This window comes from Schistocerca americana, chromosome 5, assembly GCF_021461395.2.
Source record: "Schistocerca americana isolate TAMUIC-IGC-003095 chromosome 5, iqSchAmer2.1, whole genome shotgun sequence".
Classification (NCBI taxonomy): Eukaryota; Metazoa; Arthropoda; class Insecta; order Orthoptera; family Acrididae; genus Schistocerca; species Schistocerca americana.
The window spans coordinates 367,116,959-367,142,610 of NC_060123.1; the positions used below are offsets into that span (position 1 = coordinate 367,116,959).

General features: G+C 38.7%; 1 protein-coding gene across 1 annotated transcript in view; it reads right to left on the reverse strand.

The window, feature by feature from the left end:
• LOC124616387 (FERM domain-containing protein 5) overlaps nt 1–25,652 on the reverse strand; it is a 96,340-nt gene that overhangs the window by 55,227 nt on the left and 15,461 nt on the right. The window contains exons 6-7 of the mRNA XM_047144693.1: nt 17,628–17,780; nt 5,745–5,759 (exon numbers count right to left, since the gene is read on the reverse strand). Coding sequence (XP_047000649.1) covers nt 5,745–5,759; nt 17,628–17,780 — 168 coding nt within the window. The remainder of the gene's footprint in view (nt 1–5,744; nt 5,760–17,627; nt 17,781–25,652) is intronic.

The following is a 25,652-nucleotide window of genomic DNA, read 5'->3' on the forward strand; positions in this document are numbered from 1 at the left end:
ACAGGGATAAAGCAGGAATAAAGGAAATAACAATAAATACAATAATTAGACAATATAATAATAATAATAATAATAATAATAATATAAAAGGGTGGGGTTGTATGTTAACTAAGGTTAAGTCTAAGAGTTTGGTAGAATGCAAGCATATGTTGGAGAGCATGTTTCCATTTTCTGTGTTCAAGAAAACTAGTATTGGATGGGTGGATTCAAATAGCTAGTGTGACCGCTGGGAAATACACTGTATGAGAAAAAAGTGAATCACCTAGAAGACCTTGTCAGTTGTCAACGTAGTTTCATAGATGTACACACTATCATAGGTATGTAAACTATTACAGCTGCAATTCTCTGTGAAAGAGAAGAGAGTGGCCAACACAGTGCATTAGTGTTGTTCATGTTTAGCGTCATTACAAGGCCTGGGAGGGTATGTAAGAGGCATTAATGGCATCACATGGTGAGTGATCACAGTGAAGGACATGGAGTGACACATAATCATGTGATACAATATTATCAGTACATGGCAGATCTCAAAAGGGGCTCCATCATGGGTCTCTGCTTGGCCAACTGGTCAACTGGTCAAATAATGCAGTATCTATATTTGTGATGCATTTGGATGTGACAGCATCCCAATGTTGGACTGCATGGGAATTGAGGACAGGCATACTCATCATAAAGATTCTGGTCAACCATATGTGACCACCAGAAAGGAGGCTTGCCATATTGGATGCCAGGCCCATCACAGCCCCTTTACATCTTTACTCGCAAACAGAGAATAAGTAATGGACACCCTGCAACATTCTGTATCATCCCGTACCATTAGTCCGAGATTAGTGTCAGCCAGACCAAGGAATTATCAACACATGTGTAGGATGCCATCAACACCACAACACAAACAGCTGTATTTGGAGTGGTGCCATGACTGTGAAGCATGGAACGCTGATGAATGATGTCACATTGTGTTCAATGATGAAGTGTGGTTCTGTACTACCTCAGATGACCATCATCAGCAAGTGTATGCTAGCAACCTAGAAAGAGGTCCCATTCTTCCAACATTTTGGAGAGGTACAGTGATGTTACTCCTTGCAACAGAGTGTGGAGAACTGCATGACGTGAGGTCACCATTGGTGGGGACTGAGGGAGCTCCGACAGCACAACAGTAGGTCACAAACACATTCCAGCCTCGCGTGTTATATTTCATGTGATATTATCATGGTGTCCTTTTTCAACAGGACAATGCTCATCTACACATGACACATGTCTCAATGTACTGTCTGCATGATGTGAGCTACTCCCATGGCCAGCAAGAATCCCAGATCAGCTTGGAAATTAGCTCTGTCACTGTGTCAGTATCCAGCGTATCAAGGACCAGTCACAACAATTGTGGGCCAGCTTTCCGCAGGAGAGCATACAACTGTTTCATGGTAGAGGAGGTGCAACTCGGTGGTAATTGACCTCATATTTCCATGTTCTTTATAAATTTGACTTGGTTTTGTGATCACTTAAATACCATCACATGCCCCCTCTACCCATGAAGTTTCATTTCATTTCCTCTTCTCCTTCTGGGTGCTTCACTTTTTTCCTCAGTCAGTGTAAAAACTTATCAACTGGTTTTATGATTTTATTATTAATCTTCACATTTGTCTTTTCATGTCTTTGTTAGACATTAAGTAATACTATAACTCATTTTCATGGTTTTTCTTTAATTTTCATTATTAATTTCTTCCATATGTTGTTGAACTTTATCTGTACTAGAGGCAACCAGGTGATGTTATTAGAAAAATGTTGACTCAGGTATTTTCCATTAATGTAGAGCAATGAGTGAAACCTTGTACGTTGTTTACTGCTTTTGGAAGAAATTGGAAGAAACACATTGATGATCTGCTGAAACGTTTGAGGTTCAGCTACTTATGCAATAAGAGTCATTGCAAATTTTGGTGATAAACATCTTAGTAAATTAGCTTACTACGCCTATTTTCACTCATTGCTTTCATATGGCATCATATTTTGGGGTAATTCATCACTGAGGAATAAAGTATTTATTGCACAGAAGCGTGTAATCAGAATAATAGCTGGAGTCCACCCAAGATCATCCTGCAGACATTTATTTAAGGATCTAGGGATATTCACAGTGGCTTCTCAGAATATATACTCTCTTATAAAATTTGTTATTAACAATCAAACCCAATTCAAAAGTAATAGCAGTGTGCATAACTACAATACTAGGAGAAAGGATGATCTTCACTATTCAAGATTAAATCTAACTTTGGCACAGAAAGGGGTGAATTATACTGGCACTAAAGTCTTTGGTCACTTACCAAACAGTATCAAAAGTCTGACAGATAACCAACAAGTATTTAAGAAGAAATTAAAAGAATTTCTGAATGACAACTCCTTCTACTCCAAAGAGGAATTTTTAGATATAAATTAAGAAAAAAAAAGAAAAAAGCAAAAAAAAAAAAAATTAAAAAAATAAAATAATAAAAATAAATAAATAAAAACACAAATAAATAAAAAAGTTGTTATATTAACTTAAGTCTGTTGTTAAATTAACTTAATTATGTCATGTATTGGAAAATTTGACTAGTTCCACATCATTACGAAATATCGTATTCATGATCCATGGAACTAGTATTAATCTAATCTAATCTAATCTTTCATGTGGTCACTACACGGGACTTTACACAAGAACGACTGACCAAAATACCTGAGCACATGAATCAACACAGAAGTAATGTCTGTGTTGGGCACTTTGGCTACCCAGTTGGTGAGCATGCTCTGACAACATAAAAGGCAGAGCAACACATGAAACAATGCATGTTAACTGCATGGCATTTTCTATAGGAATGACCACCGGCCGGCAGATCTTAGAGACAAAGCATATCCAGTTTCTGAGAGTGCTGTGAGATCTGCAGTTGAAAATTTTCTCTCCAACATATCCTTGCATCCCACAAACCTCCTGGATGTTGCCTCCTTTAACATTCAACCCTCCAGACATTTTATATTACTGTTTTATATATTTTATTTATTTATTTACTCCATTACTTTCTTTATTCCTTGTTTATCTGTATCCCCCCCATTATACCCTCCCCATTTCTCTTTTCCTAATCCTAATTCCCTCATTCCGTCTTTGTTTTCTTCCCAATCTCCTTTTCAGTTTTTACTTGAACTACTCTCATTTCTCTCTCTCTCTCTCTCTCTCACACACACACACACTCTCTCTCCTCCCCCTGCCCCCTCTCTATCCATCATTATTTCTCACTGTCTTCATATCATCTCTGGACTGAAGCTGGCACAGTGGTTACCAGTATACTACTGTTGACATCCTACTCTCTCTTAATCAGTGATATCTATACTATCTAGATGTCAAATGAAACCTGTGTGGACACACTGGCCAAAGCTGTTCATATTTTGTTTCTTGCCAAATTAAAACATGGCTGTCACAAAATGTCACAGGAATCCAAAATGAAAATATTTTTTTTAAATTCTGATCCCAAATTGCATACTGACATGAATTTTAAAGTCAGAAATAAGAAAATAATTCTTTTTCACATACAGACTTGTGGAAATTTTTTTGCCAAGTCACAACATGGCAGACTATGCAGATGACAAGAATCTGAAGGCATTCCAAAGATCCATGCTCTGAGATCAGAGATTGACATTCATGTAGTACAGAGATCACTACTTTGAATCATCCTCCTTCATCTTTGTTTCCCCTTGTCCTCAGAAAAGATTTGTACCTCTCATCATGAGGCTGAATGACCTACTCCTCCCTTCTAACCTTCCTTAATCAAGCTCAACTAATAATTCTGTAAGCTAGGATTAGTTTTTTTCAGTATTAAACATGTCTATCAGCAGTACTGGACTTAACATAAAGATGACACATTAAGGTGTAGACAGGCACAATTAAAAGACACTTTCATAAAGTATTTAGCCACAGCCTTCACCTCTCTTAATTGTACCCGTATGCAACTTAACATGTCTTCTTTATGGTGAGTGGCAATCTTTCTTTTCCTACATTGTTGATATTTCTACCTGGAGTTTCCATTGTTTGATTTTGTCTGAAATTTTACAGTTATCTCAACTGAATTTTCCTTCTGATGCAATTTATGTAAGTTAAATGTGACAAATAATATGACTGCAGCATAAATGCAACTTCTAACTACTGAGACCTCACCTGACAGCTTGGTTGCCTATCTATGTGATACATATTTGCTTCATAACAACCTGTAGCAGGGCTCTGATTCCATAAGCTGACCATAGTTGTCATACTGGAAAAGCTTGTTGTTAGAAGAATACTCGTGCAGTAGTTTCTGGGGTGACCTGAACATTGGAAGGTTTTCTTTGATGCCAGGGCTGTAGGATAAAATTAATAGCAATGAAAGTCTACCACAAGATATTAATCTGAGAAGGGCAATTAGCAGAAGAGGGGACAACAAAAAGAGGGATAGTCATTAGAGAAGCAAAAGTTGTCTCTCTGTAAACAAAGAGCTGATTGGTTGAAAGGCTAAATAATAAAACATTTTTTTGGGTATTTTTTGGACAAGAGCTATTGATGACTTAACTGTGAATCTTAGGATATTGAAGATGGTCAATTTGCAGAGCATGGAGAGAAGTTCTTCAGCTTCTGTCATAGTGATATGCTGCATACTTTTTAATAACAGTACTATGTTAGGTTGTGAAGGTGACAGTGGGAGAAGGCTGTGGCTGAAGGAACAGACTTGGCTAGGTTCAATTACAGTAACAACAGACAGTGGTTTTCTGTTGAATTAGCTACTATTCTACGATTTAACTTTTTTTAAATTCAGTGATTTTGATAAAACTAATAGGCAACTAGGTAAAAAAGGTAAATGACATAACACTGGATTCAGTGCTGAAATCAGATGATTTCTGAGTACAATTAACAGCAACATGGATCAAAATTGGAACAGAGATAAAGCAGTCTTGTCTGGAAGGATAACAAAAAAACAATTTCATGGACACAGAAATGAAGGAATCTGAATCAGGTCTATCTATGAAATATTGTCTTTGTCGTCTTTGGAGTAATTACGTCAGACAACAGAATCATATACACAGCACGCCATCTAGGGTAAGTGGATGACAGCAATGAGACTTCTTCTTTCACAAGCTGAAGGAATCTTATAGATGCATTTCAGTGTCATTTTTCTACCTCACTTCTTTGCGATGACTAGCACATCTTTTTCATTTCTTGATGTCCTTAACCATATATATATATATATATATATATATATATATATATATATATAAAATTCTTGATAATGCTACCAACAGTTATCAAATTACAAGAAGCTATGGTACCTTTTGCAAATATCAGTTCTTTCCTTGGGAGGAGGATGAGGAGGAGGAAGGGTGTGCACTATTGGCATCAGACTATCAACAACAACAAAGCAGCTGGTTACCAAACCAATGAGAAGGCTTAGGGGAAACAACAGTCTCTATAGGTCCCAGGTCTTAATTACGTTCATTTACTATCTCCTATGTACACTGATCCTCCATTGTCTTTACAGGCAGCAAAACGAGCAAACCTTCCTTCCGCTAGATATTATGTTCTAAATTAAATGTTTTTTGAATGTCCTGATTCAAGTGGCAGAATTTCCTGAATTGTTTCTGAGCCAATTGTGATCTCTTTTACAAGATTTTAAGTCACTGGAAAGTGATCTAAATTATGTGAATGTTTACTAAATGCATAACATATAGAAATCATAAAATAAAAGAAAATCTTAACATACCTTCGTCCTTGGATCCTGAATCAAGTAAGCATTAAATGAAAAATACTCTAATTATTAATTCATCAAAGAGCTAACACACACACACACACAATATTTTTCCATACTTCTCTTCACGAAAAACAAACAGAAACTTTTCCACAATACCACTAAATATTAGGTAAATAACTTAAATGTACAAGGAACTATAACAGATACAGAGACGCATAACTTGAAACAACTTATGCTTATTATATTACACAGGTAAAAATTTTATTTTCCCATTAGAGTAGAAGAAAATTATTTGTATTCATGGTAATTTATTTAAAAAAAACTCCTTTAGGACTCTAAAACTCCAATCAGTTTACAGAACTAATAGCCTGCAATTAACGCTTTCATCTCCATAGCTTATACTTAATTGCAGCTCATTAGAAACTTTTCATAGAGTGTATAAATCTGTTTCTTGTCTTTGGCCTTCAGAAAAAAACACTTAGTTAAATTTTTGTCTGTTTAATGTATTATGATTTTGGACACTGTTTCACCAGAAACAAAATTATTTGTCACTAGCTTCTCAGAGGAGTATGTACTGCATATCTGTGAGTGAGTGTAAATATTACAGGCATGAACAGCATGACAAATTGTCAGTATCACAAAACACTTCAAAATGTGAAGTTGCAAGTTCTGCCAACAGACACAATTAAAAGTAGATAAAACTGTACATAGCTTTTTGAACTCTTAATGAGATGATCACCAAAAGGCAGAAGCATTGCGTCCTCTATAGGTACACCAGCAAAAGGTACAGAGCTTTGCTATCTTTTGGAATAAACTTTCCTTGTAGGAAAAAAAAACACACACACACACACACTCTATTGGTGGGGGATGGTTTAGGCCAGGGAGGTTATGGGAGCAAAGGATGTGCTGTAAGGATAGCTCACATCTGCGCAGCTCAGAAAAGCTGGTGGTGGTGGGGAGGATCCAGCCACTGAAATCTCATATTGTGCTCTACTGCATGTTGTGCAATTGGGTGGTCCACCTTGTTTTTGGCAATAGTTAGGCAGTGGCCATTCATTCTAGTTGACAGCAATTTGGTTGCCATACCAATGTAAAATCCTGTGCAGCGCTTGCAGCAGAGCTGGTATGTAACACGGCTGGTTTCATATGTGGCCTAGCCTCTGATGGGGTAGCATAGGCCTGTGACAGGACTGGAGTAGGTGGTGCTGGCTGGTGGATTTGGTAGGTCTTGTATCTGGGTCTTCTGCTAGGGTACGATTCCTGTGGCAGGGGATTGGGGGTTGGAGTGCCATAGGGATGGACTAGGATGTTGTGGAGGTTGGCTGGGTGATGGAACACTTTGGGAGGGGATGGAAGTAACTTGGGTAGGCTGTCCCTCACTTCAGGGCATGATGGTAGATCATCAAAAAAGCCCTGATGAAGGGCGTGGTTCAGTCATTTCAGTCCCAGGTGGTATTTGGTGACAAGGGGGGCACTTCTTTGTGGCTGGTTCTTGGGATGGATGTGAGGATCAGGTGTATGTGGGGATATGCCATGGGAGATCTCTCTGTGTATTAGGTCTGGAGGATATTGCCTATATGTGAAGGCCTTTTTGAGGCCTTGAGCATACTGGGCAATGGAGTTTTCATCACTGCAGATGTGTCTACCATGGTTGGCCAAGCTGTATGGGAGGAACTTTTTTGTGTGGAAGAGGTGGCAGCTGTCAAAGTTCACATACTGTTGGTGATTTGTGGGTTTGATGTGGACCAAGGTATGGATGGAGCTGTCTGAGAGTAAAAGATCAACATAAATGAAAGTGGCACGATGGCTGGAGGAGGACCAGATGAAGTGGATGGGAGAGGTGGCATTGAGATTGTGGAAGAATGAGGATAAGGTGTCCTGGTCTTTGGTGCAGATTATAAAGATGTCCTTCATAAACCTGAACCAGACCAGGGGTTTGGGGTTTCAGGAAGCTATGAATGTTTTTTCTAGGTGGCCCATGAAGAGTTTGCCATTGGAGTGTGCTATTCGGGTGCCCAAGGCTGTGGCACAAATTTGTTTGTTTACCTTCCCTTCAAAGTGCACTATATATGGGTTAGGATGTAATTGGATAGATGTACGGGGAATGAAATGGTTGGTTTGGAATTTGCAGGGTGTTGGGAAAGGTAGTGTTCAATCACAGCAAGGCCATGGGCATGAGGAATGATGATTATAAGGAGGTTGCATTGACAGTGACGAGCAGGGACCTGAGAAGTAATAGTGTGGGGATGGTGGAGAGCCGGTGAGGGAAGTGGTTGTTATCTTTAATGTGGGAGGCTAGAGTTTGGACAATTGGTTGCAGAAGTTGGTCAACAAGAGCTGAGACTCTTTGGGGAGGGGGGAGTACAGTAATCAGCCACAATGGGGCACTGAGGATTGTTAGGTTTGTGGATTTTGGGAAGCATGTAGAAGGTGGGTGTGCGGACTGTTGTTGGGGTGAGTAGGGAGATGGATTCAGGGGAGAGGTTGTGGGAAGGACCTAAGGATTTCAGGATGGATTGGAGTTTGTGTTGGACTTCTGGGATGGGGTCACTTTGGCAGAGCTTGTAGGTGGAGGTGTCGGATACCAGGAGGAGGCCCACCGCCAGGTAGTCACTACAGTTCATCAAAACAGTGGTGGAACTTTTGTTTGCCGAAAAGATGATCATGTCAGGATCCATTTTTAGGTTGTGTAGGGCAGTCTTTTCTTCTGCTAAAGGGTGATGTTCTAATGGAGAGACCTGGGAAAGGATGGTAAGACCAGGTTGAAAGTTAGGAATTCCTGGAAGGTGACCAGGGGATGGTTAGGTGGGAGGGTCATGGTTGGATGATGGTAGGAATTGGGATTGGCAGGATTTAATGTGAGGATTGGATGGGCTTTCGTTGGAGGGGTTGATGGCAAAGAAGTGTTTTCACTGCAGGGAGTGGGGGAAGGAGAGTAGGTCTTTCACAAGTCCAACATGGTTAAACCTGGGAGCAGGACTGAATGTGAGGACTTTGGGTGGGACTGAAACTTCTGTGGGGTTGAGGATTTTGGTGGAGAGTTTAACAACAGTTTTGGTTCTGGATTTCGTGGAGTGTTGGCAGGAGATTTTGAGGATGAGGAGGGTTGAAAGGGTTAGCTAGGATAAAACTGGGTGTTATGAGGGGTTCATGAGAAGGAAGACCTAATCGTCCTCTCAACAGACAAAGGTTCCACTACTGTTCTGATGGACCAGAGTGACTACCCAGTAGAGGGCCTCCGCCAGTTGTCTGACACCCCCACCTACAAGCCCTGCCAAAGTGACCCCATCCACGAAGTCCAATCTATAATCTCTGCTGAAATCCTTAGGCCATTCTCACAAACTCTTCCCTGAATCGATCTCCTTACTCACCACAACAGCCCCCATATCCACCTTCCACACGCTCCCCAAAATCCACAAATCTAATAACCCTAAGTGCCCCATTGTGGTTGATTATGGTGCCCCCACCAAAAGAGTCTCATCCCTTGTTGACCAGCATCTGCAAACAATTGTCCAAAACCTAGCCTCCAACATTAAAGATATGAATGACTTCCTGCACTGGCTCTCCACCATCCCCACACCCTTACCTCCCGGGTCCCTCCTCATCACTGGTGATACAACCCCCCCTTTTTTTATACATCAATATCCCTCATACCCATGGCCTTGCCATGATTGAATACTACCTTTCCCAACACCTTGCAGTTTCCAAACCCACCACTTCATTCCTCAAACACCTAACCAACTACATCATAATCCATAACCACCTCAACTTTGAAGGCTAGGAAAACAAATTCATGGCTCAGCCATGGGCACCCATGTGGCACCCTCCTATGCGAACCTCTTCACGGGCCACCTAGATAAAATATTCATATCTCCCCAAAACCCCAAACCCCTGGTCTGATTCAGGTTTATAGACCCAAAGTCAGGACACTTATCCTCATTCCTTCACAATCTCAATGCCACCTCTTCCATTCAGTTCATTTGGTACTCTTCCACCCATTGTGCCACCTTCCTAGATGTCGATCTCCTCCTCTCTGATGGCTCCATTCGCACCTCGGTCCACATCAAATCCACAAAACACCAACAGTACCTGCATTTTGACAGCTGCCACCCCTTCCACACAAAAAAATCCCTCTCATATACACCCTGGCCACCCATGGTAGACACATATGCAGTGATGAGAACTCCCTCCCTCAGTATGCTCAAGGCCTCAAAAAGGCCTTTGTAAACCCAGCCAGCACCCTCCTGACTTAATATGCAAAGGGATCTCCCATGCCATATCCCCACATACCCCTGATCCTCACAGCCATCTCAAGAACCAACCACAAAGAAGTGCCCCCCCCCCCCCCCCCCTTGTCACCCAATACCACAAGGGACTGGAACGACGTAACCGCTTCCCTTATCAGGGATTTTTTGATTATCTATCATCATACCCTGAAATGAGGGACATCCTGTCCAAGATACTTCCAACCACTCCCAAAGTGGTGTTCCACCATCCACCCAAGCTCCACAACATCCTAGTCCATCCCTATGCCACTCATTCCCACGATCCCCTCCCACAGGGATCACACCCTTGCTGAAGACCCCGATGCGAGACCTGCCCAATCCAGCCACCCAGCACCACCTACTCCAGTCCATCACAGGCCACGCCACCTGTGAAAGTAGCCATGTTATGTACCAGCTCTGCTGCAATCACTGCACAGTGTTTTATATTGGCATGACAACCAACTAGCTGTCAACTAGAATGAATGGCCACTGGCAGACTGTTGCCAAAAACAAGGTTGGTTCAAATGGCTCTGAGCACTATGGGACTCAACTGCTGAGGTCATTAGTCCCCTAGAACTAAGAACTAGTTAAACCTAACTAACCTAAGGACATCACAAACATCCATGCCCGAGGCAGGATTCGAACCTGCGACCGTAGCGCAAAAACAAGGTGAACCACCACGTGGCACAACATGTAGCACAGCACAACATCCGAGATTTCAATGGCAGCTTCACAACCCGTGCCATCTGGATCCCCCCCAGTACTACCAGCTTTTCTGAGGTGCGCAGATGAGAGCTATCCTTAGAGCATATCCTTTGCTCCCATAAGCTCTCTGGTCTAACTCGCAGTCCTCCAAACCCCCACCCAATAGAGAGAGAGAGAGAGAGAGAGAGAGAGAGAGAGAGAGAGAGAGAGAGAGTAATCCGTCTCCTGTCCCAGTACTCCTGCCCAATTCATGTCAGCTAGTTATGTGCTGCTATCTCATGCCCTAGTCTGTGAAATCGAGTGTCCAGCCGTCTGCCACCTGCTCCCTCTAACTGCAACCCTAGGAAACTCACACATGGCTCCCCACTCTCCCATGAGCCACTAGATACTTCCCCCAACCCTCTCCACTCCCTGCCTCCTTCATCCCTCACCCCACCCCAGCACACCCACTGTGGCCCAGGAAAGAGCTGGCAGTTGACTGAGCTCACTGTAGGGAGACAGTGTGTGCATGTGTGTGTGTGTGTGTGTGTGTGTGTGTGTGTGTGTGTGTGTGTGTGTGTGTGTGTGTTTCCTACAAGCTTGAAAAAGGAAGTTTGTTGCGAAATCTAGAAAAGCTCTGTACCTTTCATTTGTGTACCTATCAATGATGCAGTGCTTCTGCCTTTCAGTGAGTTATCTCCTTCATTCCTTAATAATTCATAATTCTCAACCAGAACTTTCCATACTGTTGTTAATTCTTTCTTCAGGGACGAAAGTGGGTTAGGTTGAGAGAGATTGGAAAGGAGGTGCAGGTCACTCAAATCACAGTCGAGGGGTCCTATCAGTAGTGAGGATACATAGAGGCAAAGATAAAGGGGGAAGTGTTAGAGAGAGTAGGATGTCAAAGAGATACACCTAGAAGCATTGCATTAGCTTTAGCCCTGAGATCAGAGGAGGACAGTAAAATAAATATGTATTAAGAAGCACCAAAATGTGGAGTGAAATGAATAGGAAATTAAGAACTTGGAGAAAAAGAAGAGGGAAAAGTGAATAGAGACAGCAACAGAGAGAAGGAAAGGTTAAGACAGAAATGTTCAAAGGTAGTAGAGTAAATAATGAAATTCTGTCAATAGAAAAAAGGCCAGGAAGGGGGTGATGGAAGATGGTGGTGGGATCTACATCTGCAATGTATAAGTAATACTCTGCAAGCCACTGTAGAATGCATTGAGCAGGGTCTGTAATACCAATGTTAGTGGTTTCTTGTCTTGTTCCATTTATATATTGAGTGAAGAGAAAAGCTATTGTCTATACACCTCTGTATGTGCCCTAACCTTTTTTTTATTCTTATTATGCCTACACATGCACAGTGATCACACAGTCTTCCTTGAATATAGGTTCTCTAAATTTATCCAGTAGGTTTTCATAAGAGCTACATTAGCTATCTTCCTGGGATACCCATTTAATTTCCCTGAGCATTTCTGTTTAACTTAATAAGCACTACACCATCCTGTATGATACTAGCAGGACTTTACCTAATTTATTACTGTTTATTGTCATTACTACTTTGTAAGTACTCTGATCATTGAACCAATGCTTTAGAATTGGTTGCACTTGTGTCTTGTATGCAATTTCTTTTACAGATACTTCACACCTTCCCAGAAACCTCCCAACAAGATTAAGCCTTCCATTTGTCTTGCTTAATGCTGCTTTCCTTTGTTCATCTGATTTCACATTGTTCCTTAGTATTATCTCTAAAAGCTTACATGATGTGCCAGTACTTATCATCACTCTTATAGTAGGATACTATCAGGTTCTTTCTCTTTGTTATAGGCATTTTTCTTGGATTTATTCATACTGAAACAGATCTGTCATTACTTGCACTATGAGTCTTTCTATGTTTCGTTATGATTGTCCCCTGATGGTACTTTCCTGGACACAACTGATTATTTACTAACAGTCTTATAGTGTGGCTGTTCTTGTCTAATAAGTCATTTATGTATATTGAGAGGAACTATTATGCTTCCTTGAGACACGTTCATTATTACTTCCAAGCTTATTGAACTTTTATTGTATTCTTTTAGTAAAATATCTGTTGAGCTAGTCACGTATTAAAAAAGATACACTGCATGATTGTATCTTGGTAAGTAGTCAATGTTGTGTAGAGTATTGCATGCCTTATGGAAATCTAGGAAGATGGAATCTACCTTTTCCTCTGCATCTGCTTTTAGCATATCATGTATCAATAAAGCAATCTGTAAAGAAATCATTTGCAAATTGTAATTATGGTTCCATACACATTGGCTGTGGAATATTTCAGAACAAATGAAAATTTGCGCTGGACTGGGACTCAAACCCAGATTTCCTGTTTGTAATGAGCAGTCACCTTAAATGCTTCAGCTATCCAAACATGCTTCCAGGAGTGGCCCAAATCTCCATTTGTACTGGTGTCTAAATTCCCAAGTGCTCACACTATACGAGGGGCGTTTGAAAAGTCCGTGCAAAGTCTGAGAGATGGCACCACCAGCATGTATCGAGGTCGTGTTTAGTTAGTAACATCTTTGGAAAGAACGCACACCAAGTTTCAGCCATATTGATCTATATCTTTGTGTTTGGCGTTCGTGTGAATCAAGGAAGTTGCGTGATAGTCAAAAAATGGACAAAAAAGAATTTTGTGTGGTGATTAAACATTACTTTATGAAAGGCAAAATGCCTCAGGAGACTAAACAGACGCTTGATAAACATTCTGGTGACTCTGCACTTTTGATTAGAACAGTTTATAAGTGGTTTCAAAATTTTCGAAGTGGCCATATGGGCACAAGTGATGCTGGACGTTCTGGACGCCCTGTGGAGGTTACGACTCCAGAAATCATTGATAAAATTCATGATATGGTGATGGATGACAGAAGAGTTAAGGTGCGTGAGATTGCTAGTGCTGTGGGCATCTCAAATGAACAGGTACATAATATTTTGCATAAACATTTCAACATGAGAAAGCTATCCGCAAGATGGGTTCCACGATTTCTCACACTTGACCAAAAATGGAATTGTGTGAAGTTTGCAAGGATGGTTTGCAGCTGTTCAGGAAGAATCCGCTGGACTTTAACTGTCATTTTGTCACTGTGAATGAAACATGGATACATTACTATACTCCTAAGACCAAACAACAATCTAAACAATGGGTTACCAAGGGAGAAACTGCACCAAAAATGGCGAAGACCATTCCTTTGGCCGGAATGGTTATGGCAACTGTCTTTTGGGATTCGCAAGGGATAGTCCTCATCGAATTTCTGGAAAAGGGTAAGACTATTATAGGTCCATATTATTCATCATTATTGGACCATTTGAAAACCAAGCTGCAAGAAAAATGCACACATCTCAGCAGTTGTGGTCGCAAAATTATTGGAAATAGGATTCCAACTCGTTTCACATCCTCCCTATTCTCCAGACTAGGCTCCCTCGGACTACTATTTGTTCCCCAATTTGAAGACATGGCTGGCAGTACAAAGATTTTATTCAAACAAGGAGGTGATTGCAGCAGCTAATAGCTATTTTGCAGACTTGGACAATTCCTGTTATTCGGAAGGGATCAACAAATTAGAAAAGTGTTGGACAAAGTGTATAAGTCTAAAAGGAGACTATGTCAAAAAATAAAATAGGTTTATCCCAAACAAGTCTGTAGTTTTTATTTTTGGCCGGACTTTTCAAATGCCCCTTGTACTACCATGATTCCCACACAGGTTGACACATTGTTTTTTGACTGTCACAAAGCTCTACTATGGTGTGAAAAACTGTTATGTATTATAGCGACTGTGTTGTACAATATAGCATGACTTGTGAATCATTCCTTCATTGAAATGTGGCTGTTGATTGTCAACACAGAGTCTGTTCCTTTAGATACGCCTGCGTATCCAAAGGAACATTGCTTCATACTATATGGTACGACAGAGACATTTGCACAACAGCAAAGGAAGCTGTAGTTCATACAAGTGATTTTTCCTGAATCTGTGTTGATCCTTTGAGAAAAGCTGCTTTTCCCTGAGTGATATCCTAATGTCTGAGCTTAGAGTCTGCTCTAAGATCCTACAACAGATGAATGTCGGTGATTTTAGTCTGTGCTTCTGATTTTTTACCCTTCTTGTGAACAGGAGTGAGCTACATACTTTTCCAGTCACAAGAGACTACTCCCAACACACAATATTTTCAGTATATATGAGATAATAATGTAGCCAGTCCTCCAGGGTATTCTATGTAAAATCTAACTGGAATTCTGTCAGGGCTTGATACATTCTTTGCTTTAAGTACTCTTAGTCAGTTTTCAGCACTGGTGGTGCTTACACCACATCTCTCATTTGTGAGGCTATTTATTGTTCAAACACTGCTACATAGTTAGTATTGTCATGTGCAAATACATACACTGTGTGATCAAAAGTATCCAGACACCTGGCTGAAAATGACTTAGAAGTTCCTGGCAGCCTCCATCAGTGATGCTGGAATTCAATATGGTGTTGGCCCACCCTTAGCCTTGATGACAGCTTCCACTTTCACAGGCATACATTCAATCAGGAGCTGGAAAGTTTCTTTGGGAATGGCAGCTCATTCTTCAAGGAGTGCTGCATTGAGGAGAGATATCACTGTCAGTCGATGAGGCCTGGCATGAAGTCAGCTTTCCAAAACTTCCCAAAGGTGTTCTATAGGATCCAGGATAGGACTCTGTGCAGGCCAGTCCATTACAATGATGTTATTGCCATGTAACCACTCCATCACAGGCCGTGCATTATGAACAGGTGCTCAATCATGTTGAAAGGTGCAGTTGCCATCCTCAAATTGCTCTTCAACAGGGGGAGCAAGAAGGTGCTTAAAAGATCAACGTAGGCCTGTGCTGTGATAGTGCCACACAAAACAACAAGGGTGCAAGCCTCCTCCATGAAAAACACAACAGCACCATAACACCACCTCCTCTGAATTTTACTGTTGGCACTACATACGCTGGCAGATGACATTCACCAGGCATTTGCCATACCCGCACCCTGCCTGCACACAATGTTTTTCCACTGTTAAATCATTCAATGTTTATGCTCCTTACACCAAGCAAGGCGTTGTTTGGCATTTAACAGCATGATGTGTGGTTTATAAGCAGCCACTCGACCATGAAATCCAAGTTTTCTCATCTCCTGCCTAACTGTCATAGTACTTACAGTGGATCCTCATGCAGTTTGGAATTCCTGTGTCATGATCTGGAGAGATGTCTGCCTATTACACATTACGACCCTCTTCAACTGTCGGCGGTCTCTGTCAGTCAACAGACAAGGTCGGCCTGTATGCTTTTGTGCTGTACATGTCCCCTCATGTTTCTACTTCACCATCACATTGGAAACTGTGGACGTAGGGATGTTTAGGAGTGTGGAAATCTCACATACAGGCGTATGAGACAAGTGACTCCCAATCACCTGACCACATTCAAAATCCGTGAGTTCCGCAGAGTGCCCCACTCTACTCTCTCATGATGTCTAATGACTACTGAGGTTGCTGATATGGAGCACCTGGCAGTAGGTGGCAGCACAACGGACCTAATATGAAAAACGTATGTTTTTGGGGGTGTCTGGATATTTTTGATCACATAGTGTACTTAAATCAGAAATTACATTTTTATTATTTCTGTCTTCAGATCGTTCACCAAGATCTGACTAAAAATTCTAGCCGGCTTCGGGCATGGCCCATCTTATGGATGCACAACGTTTTCTGTAGCAGTTCTCCTGCAGTCTCTTTTGAAGTGACAATATAACAGACTATTTTTGCAATATTATCCATTAAATGAAGGTGTATTTTCACCATAGTTTATTATGTTAATTGGCACCTTCTTAACTAGACTGTTTTTTAAAATGTCATTTAGTTTTACCTGTAATTGTTCTTAATTTTTGCTGGTTCTGAAGCAAATGTTCTCAGTTCTTATTTTAAGTAGACTGTTTGTAATTGTTTACCATTTTGACCAAAATATAAGTACTCTCATAGCTGTCTTGACACCCCTTTTGTCCTGTGGTGACCATTTTTTCTGTAACGGGATCATGACTGCTATTTCCTGTCTAACTGGTGCCCCTAAAATATTTATTTTGTGCATGGGTTTTGTACTAGTTGTTCGAGGCAGTTGGCAGACAATTTATTTGGCATTACATTGAAAGACTATTTGTTCTTACCACTGATAAAACATATGTAGTTTCTGTACTCAATATTATGCCAGCTTAAGGTCACCTCTGGCTGGTTTGGACTCGTAAATGTGTACTGAAATGCTTTTTTAAATGCTGCAATAAGAAAATAAAAGTCCATATTAGTTCACAGCCACATTCGTTTTATACCTGGTTTGACTTAATGTTTTCGCTTTTCATTGTAAATGCTCCTCCTCCTGGGAAGTCTAATCTGTCTTTCTGACATGCAAATTCCTTTTCTCAGCTTCAGTTCAACCAACTCAATTCCTTGTGTTATGTGAAAGTACTGCTTTTTCAGAGAGATGTGTGCTCTGGGACTTTGCGGCAAATCTGTGAAATTCTCTCTCCTCTCACTTTGGAACATATTTCAGTAAAATTCCATTGATTTTACACAGGTCACATGTTTTATATAAACTTTTTCACATACTCTAAAAAATGTTTACCAAAATGACATACAAAACATACAAATAATACCAAAACAGTAACTTCCGTTTGGCAGTCAGAATCTAAAACAGACTATCACTATCCAGCAAACTTGTTTTGCATTAAAGGCAGGCAGAGATAAAGACTCTGATTAATTTGTGCATGCACTCTTTTATAGTAGAAAAAATCTCTGTGCATTTCCACTATTAAAAATCAATTTTAATTGTCTGACAAGTGAAATATACTGTGATTTAGTGCAGTTGCACTGCCTGTGAAATAATTATTTAGCTATGTGAAACATCAAGTGATGATATTCATCTTACCTCATTATATGTAAGGTGAACAATAAACATTTTCCCTTCATAATTTATTTTCTGAACCTCACTCCAACGAAAGTGATGTGTCTTGCGACTGCCTTGGAATGTTAAGATACCACAATGGTTTATCCCAAGATATAACTGGTTTCCTCTGTGATCCTGAAACAAACATTTCGTGGTGTATCTGAACCTAAAAATAGTACGACACACATACAAAATTTGTAGTTAACATATATGGGAAAGTATTACCTCATTTGATGATATGTGAAATGAAAATATATGTTGGGATAGTAGGATAGAAATGAAAATTTGTTGAAAAAATGGTTCACTATCTAATAAAACTACTGCCAAACATATTTTATTTCACAGATATGTGAAAACAGTGATCTATAGTTAGGAAAAACAGCTTTATTATTTTTACTACTGTGCTACTTTTCACCACAGGAGATTGGTATTTATCATAACTATAAGTACCAACATTTAAAACTTAGATTTGTATGCAATTTCATAATAAAATGCCATAAAGTGAAACACAGATGGAAGTAAATATGAAGAAAGGCCATACTGTTAAAGACTCACAAAAGTTATTGTGACCTGAACCCACAGTAACCCACTGCCCCATACCCTCCACCCAACAGTTTTCATTCCCTCTGTCCTATCACCTCCTCCCTACTCGCATCCTCTCACCCTGTTTGTGTGAGCCACTCGGTCTGAGGCGTCTTGTCACAGTTCATGCGGCTACCCCCGCCAGAGGTTCCGAGTCCTCCCTCAGCCAAGGGTGTGTGTGTTGTCCTTAGTGTAAGTTAGTTAAAGTTAGTTTAATTAGTGTGTAAGCCTAAGGACCGATGACCTCAGCAGTTTGGTCCCATAATCCTTACCACAAATTTCCTTTTCCTCTTTGTGTGCCACCCTCTGCCATCACACCCACCTGTCTTTCCCCTTTCCCACTTCTCTCCTTTTTCACTCCCCATCCCCCCCCCCCCCCCTTTTCCCCCTCCCTGCCCCACAGCCTCCGTGTGTGTGTTTCCGTTTTTGAAGAAGGCTTTAGCCTAAAGCTAAATGTGTAACTGTCGTTTTGTTGTGCTTGTCTGCAACTCACCATGTCATATTACAGTGAGTAGTGATCTATCTTTTCCTTATATTGTTGTCTACATGTAAAATAGCATTTGTAGAGTGAGACCACTGCATGAAGAGCAGAAAATACTGCCCAGTTCATAGGGCTATCCAACAATGTTGTATCTCCACGTAGTGATTTAGGTTTCCTTAGGTTGGAAGAAACATCTATTATTTGATGCATGCATAGAAAAGTTTGTTGTGTTCTCGCACTGTACAAAATATAGTCAAATGGAACCAAATAAAAATCAATCAAGCAACCAAACAGGACCAAATTATCAGCAGTAGAATGATACCACCTGAAACCAAATCTGCAAATGACTGAAGAACAGTTCAAATCCCGGACACAAACTACATGGCAGTTCACCATTTGCTCCAAATCTTTCCCATGCAATTAATATTGACAATGATTTGTCAATTATCTACTTCTGCAATCCCATCATAATTTCTGCTGTTTTCCTACAGGCAACACTTCTTTCTTTCTCCATTATTTCTGTATCTCTCCACATTTAATAAGATATTTTTATTTATTTGCCTTTCTTCTCTGTTTTTCTTTAATATATTTTTTCTTTACTTCGGTCTTATTCTCCCCACTGTCCTGCTGTGCATTCATTCATTTGTTCATTCATCCATCCACTCATTCAACTATCACATTCTGTATATTCCACTGTAATGAGCCCTAATGGATATGGACAACCCGAGTTTTGCATTAACAGAGAGAAAATGTTGTTAGCTACTGCATCAGTAGTTAACAGTTGTTACACTGCTATAAAGTCAGGCTAAATTTGTCTTGCAAGGGGATCACACCTACTCAGCATCATTGATTTTGCCCAAATTCATGCCATTTGTAGGGTTTGGCTGAAAATGAAAGTGATAGCTGTAGGAGCTCCAGATGGCTAATATAGAAAAAAATAACATTTCTGCATAAGTTGGGCCTGGTATGAGCCATTAATGTTACTGTGGTTACCAGGTAGTGGCTGGCTCAGTGGAAAAAGTACATAATGGTTAACACTTGGTCCTTGGATTGAGTCCCTACACAGAACGTTTTCTTTTTTTTTTACTGCCTATTTTTAAGTTACGCACACTGCAAATAAACCAAAATAAGCTCAACAGCAATATATTATATTCACTAATATTTTCATAAAAGATATGGAAAGGCAAATTTGAGATAGCAAATAAATTGCCAAGGGAGGATGGTAGTTACTGGACCCACAAGGATTCTGTAAATAAATTTCAAGAAAAGGATTGCTACACAAAAACAGACTTGGTTTACACTAATCATGGGTTCTCTTTCATCGCACGGTTTGAGCACACAACACATGCATGCAGTGGCATGACGGTCAAAATGAAACTAATGGAATACAATGTCCTGTACGCTTTAATTAAAATCCCTTCTTGGAATGTTCCTTGCAGAGTCCTCTTGGGCATTGTAAGTACACCCTCTTCCTGGAAATTTATTTGCTAACACAAATTCTCTTTTGGATTTCGTTTGTGTGCCTTTTATGAAAATATTAAGAAATACATTATATTAAGAACTCCAGTTTACTTGCAGTGTAAAGAAATGAAAAATCTGAAAATAAAGAAAAATCTGCTTAGGGATTCGACTCCTGACCTTTTGATTACCACTCTGTACTCTTTCCACTACACCAATGACTGCCTGGAAGCTCTTCTAATGTTAACAGCTCATCCCTTGCCTGATCCACACCAAAAATACATTTTTTTTTTCTAAACACTCAGCCGTCTGGGGTGCCCACTTCTGTCACTTTCATTTCTGGTCAAGTCCTGCAAATACCATTAATTTGGATGAAATCAATGATGGTGAGTAGGCACAATTCCTTGTTAGTAAAATTAAACAATAAAATAGCTATCTTGAATAAATATACTGCTCTGCCAATTAAATAGCTTCTGTACAACTCCTACTGTGAGCTTAATATCCACTGGACAATACTGTTTCTTATTGTAAATGCATTCATCAATTCCTGGGATCCAGTCATGAAGAAGACCCTTCAGGGATGTGGAACAATTCTAGGTATGCATTCACTTTGTGAATCCACCCATTAAAAATATATATTAATAATTAACTGCCATTAAACTACTATAAATTAATTGTGCTGTTATCTAGCTACATTTAATCCAGTAAAATTATCATAACTGCAGCTGATTTGAAACTAGCTACTACAATCCACATGCCACAAGAACAGTACATTGCAACTTATAATACAGCAACAAGAGGAATCTTTAATCTCTAAAGCTAGGTAATCAAATAATTTGTTGAAAGAGTGGCTAATAAGGTGTGTTTTTACTTTTCTTTGAATTTATGAGCAATTTCTTGTTTTGGTCTCATGGCAGCTTGCTGAGAAACTTCATATCAGAATACAGACTCCTACTCCAAACCCCAGACAAGATGGTAAACTCTACATGAAACTTAATTTTATGTCTTGTATTTGGTTGTGTAAATCATGGTTCACCAAAAACAGATTTAGTAACAAATACTATTGCAGGTTAAATGTTTTGGAAAGTGAATGTGGGAACTCTAAGATCTTTGAAGAGTCCTCTACAGCATGTGCAGGTATCTATATTGCAGAACATTTTTACTGTTGAGCCTTATCCATTCTTTATTAGTGATGACTTCATAGTATGTTTTGGAAAATCAAGTTTCCTCCTAATCCTTGTATTTTTCAAAGCGTAGCAACGCAAAATTAGGTTTACCTGTCAGTTTTTGTATATGTCCATCAGTCTGCTGCTTTTAGAAGCATTGAAATTAGCTGTTTTCTAGGTAATTGAAATTTCATCACAGACAATTATTTTCTTTGAAGACGTTAGTAAGTTTTATGAAATACTACCAACATACTTTCACAGTAATGTTTTATTTGTTAATAAACACATCTTTTTTGTGTCCATCAGTAAAATAAAATACTTTGATATACAACAGCAAGAACAAGACCCTGTAAAAGTATGGTAATAGTAGCTAAAATAAAACAAAGCAATTAATAGAACACAATGTAAGAAAATCTCAAATCAGTTATTATATTTTAAATATGGTATGGTAATAAAAGAGTGAATCCTACATATTGTTACTGACAAATGATACTTGCAAATTATATGTATTCAAGAGTAGCTTCACATATCTGTAAAAATGTAGTACTAACAAAATGTCAGTTTGGTTTCCAGAAAGGTTTTTCAACAGAAAATGCCATATATGCTTTCACCAGTCAAATTTTGAATGATCTGAATAACCGAACACCACCCACTGAGATTTTTTGTGATCTCTCAAAGGCTTTTGATTGTGTAAATCATGAAATTCTGCTACACAAGCTCAAGTATTGTGGCATGAGTGGGACAGTGCACAAATGGTTTAATTCGTACCTAACTGGAAGAGTGCAGAAAGTTGAAATAAGTAGTTCTCGTAACATGCAAAGATCAGCACATTCCTCAAACTGGGGAACTATCAAGAATGGGGTTCCACAAGGGTCAGTCTTGGGTCCTTTGTTGTTCTTATTATATATTAATGACTTGCCATTCTATATTCATGAAGAGGCAAAGTTAGTTCTCTTCGCTGATGATACAAGTATAGTAATCACACCTGAGAAACAAGAATTAACTGATGAAATTGTCAATACTGTCTTTCAGAGAATTACTAAGTGGTTCCTTGTAAACGGACTCTCACTGAATTTTGATAAGACACAGTACATACAGTTCCGTACAGTGAATGGTATGACGCCATTAATAAATATAGACCTTAATCAGAAGCATATAGCTAAGGTAGAATATTCCAAATTTTTAGGTATGTCGATTGATGAGAGATTAAATTGGAAGAAACACATTGATGATCTGCTGAAACGTTTGAGTTCAGATACTTATGCAATAAGGGTCATTGCAAATTTTGGTGATAAACATCTTAGTAAATTAGCTTACTACGCCTATTTTCACTCATTGCTTTCATATGGCATCATATTTTGGGGTAATTCATCACTGAGGAATAAAGTATTTATTGCACAAAAGCGTGTAATCAGAATAATAGCTGGAGTCCACCCAAGATCATCCTGCAGACATTTATTTAAGGATCTAGGGATATTCACAGTAGCTTCTCAGTATATATACTCTCTTATGAAATTTGTTATTAACAACCAAACCCAATTCAAAAGTAATAGCAGTGTGCATAACTAGAATACTAGGAGAAAGGACGATCTTCACTATTCAAGATTAAATCTAACTTTGGTACAGAAAGGGGTGAATTATACTGGCACTAAAGTCTTTGGTCACTTACCAAATAGTATCAAAAATCTGACAGATAACCAACAAGTATTTAATAAGAAATTAAAAGAATTTCTGAATGACAACTCCTTCTACTCCACAGAGGAATTTTTAGATATAAATTAAGAAAAAAAAGAAAAAAAAACAAAAATATTAAAAAAAATAAAAATAAAAAATAAAGAAAAACAAAAAAACACAAAAAAATAAAGTTGTTATATTAACTTAAGTATGTTGTTAAATTAACCTAATTATGTCATGCATTGGAAAATTCGACTCGTTCCACATCATTACGAAATATCGTATTCATGATCCATGGAACTAGTATTAATCTAATCTAATCTAATCAGGAGGAGAGGAGGGCACAAATATTGTGCAAATTGTTACTTTATTTACATGTGGTGAACTGTGTTGTGGAGACACACGTCTTCTAGTTTGGGTGCGGATTGCAGTAATTTCATGAGGGGAAATATCTGTGTGGAAATGAATGTAGGAACTCCTAGCATTGCCATCCTACTTTGGAGAAGCATGAAGTCCTCAGAGAATACATATATTTTTGACAATAGTCATGATGTTTACTTAAACAAAAGAAATGTTAATCTGATTAATTTTTTCTTTGGATAGACTTGTATGTAAAGGTTTCATGTTGGGCATTTCGATTAGTCAGATGCTTGGTGTTATGTAGTTGATGATGTGTATGTTGCTGGACAATATACGAAGTGTGTGTGACTATATATAAAAGGTGTTTGCACATTATTCAAGAAAAGCAGCGTTACATTTCCTTACAGCAATAATCAAAAAAGGAAGAGAGGATGTCTTTCATCACTGCATTCAAGGGAATGGTTTGAGGAAATGACAGGCAAAGAAGAAAAATATCAAATCTTCATTGAACAAATCACATTCAACACAACAGACACACTACAGTACTTAATATATACAATATTTCTGATCTGTGCATCACATTATTTACATTTCTGTTCTCACATATTTCTTAACAGTGTTAACCTGCATACAAATTGGTTTTTCCATATATTCTTCTTTTTGCTTCCTATCAATGCTTTACCATATGGCACCTTCTCCCCACAAAATTAGTTTCCTATATTAGAAAATCACATATGATATTCTTATCAGGCATTATCAGTTTCTTTAACACATTACATTAACCCTGGCTACAATATTTTTGGATATTTTCACTATTTTATGCTTCTCAATTATAATCTTATTTTTATACTTTCATAATGTATGCCTTTTTAGCTCTACAATTTTACTCTTTCAGTTATCTAGTGTGACTCAAAAAACTGCATTTTTAATGTTGTAATGGCCTTGGTCCTGAATAACCTCCTGTGCTCTGCTTAGATTAGATTAGATTAGATTAGATTAATACTAGTTCCATGGATCATGAATACGATATTTCGTAATGATGTGGAACAAGTCGAATTTTCCAATACATGACATAATTAGGTTAATTTAACAACATACTTAAGTTAATATAACAACTTTATTTTTTTTGTGTTTTTTTTATTTTTATTTATTTTTTTTTAATATTTTTTTTTCTTAATTTATATCTAAAAATTCCTCTTTGGAGTAGAAGGAGTTGTCATTCAGAAATTCTTTTAATTTCTTCTTAAATACTTGTTGGTTATCTGTCAGACTTTTGATACTGTTTGGTAAGTGACCAAAGACTTTAGTGCCAGTATAATTCACCCCTTTCTGTGCCAAAGTTAGATTTAATCTTGAAAAGTGAAGATCGTCCTTTCTCCTAGTATTGTAGTTATGCACACTGCTATTACTTTTGAATTGAGTTTGGTTGCTAATAACAAATTTCATAAGAGAGTATATATACTGAGAAGCTACTGTGAATATCCCTAGATCCTTAAATAAATGTCTGCAGGATGATCTTGGGTGGACTCCAGCTATTATTCTGATTACACGCTTCTGTGCAATAAATACTTTATTCCTCAGTGATGAATTACCCCAAAATATGATGCCATATGAAAGCAATGAGTGAAAACAGGCGTGGTAAGCTAATTTACTAAGATGTTTATCACCAAAATTTGCAATGACCCTTATTGCATAAGTAGCTGAACTCAAACGTTTCAGCAGATCATCAATGTGTTTCTTCCAATTTAATCTCTCATCAATGGACATACCTAAAAATTTGGAATATTCTACCTTAGCTATATGCATCTGATTAAGGTCTATATTTATTAATGGTGTCATACCATTCACTGTACGGAACTGTATGTACTGTGTCTTATCAAAATTCAGTGAGAGTCCGTTTACAAGGAACCACTTAGTAATTCTCTGAAAGACAGTATTGACAATTTCATCAGTTAATTCTTGTTTCTCAGGTGTGATTACTATACTTGTATCATCAGCGAAGAGAACTAACTTTGCCTCTTCATGAATATAGAATGGCAAGTCATTAATACATAATAAGAACAACAAAGGACCCAAGACTGACCCTTGTGGAACCCCATTCTTGATAGTTCCCCAGTTTGAGGAATGTGCTGATCTTTGCATGTTACGAGAACTACTTATTTCAACTTTCTGCACTCTTCCAGTTAGGTACGAATTAAACCATTTGTGCACTGTCCCACTCATGCCACAATACTTGAGCTTGTGTAGCAGAATTTCATGATTTACACAATCAAAAGCCTTTGAGAG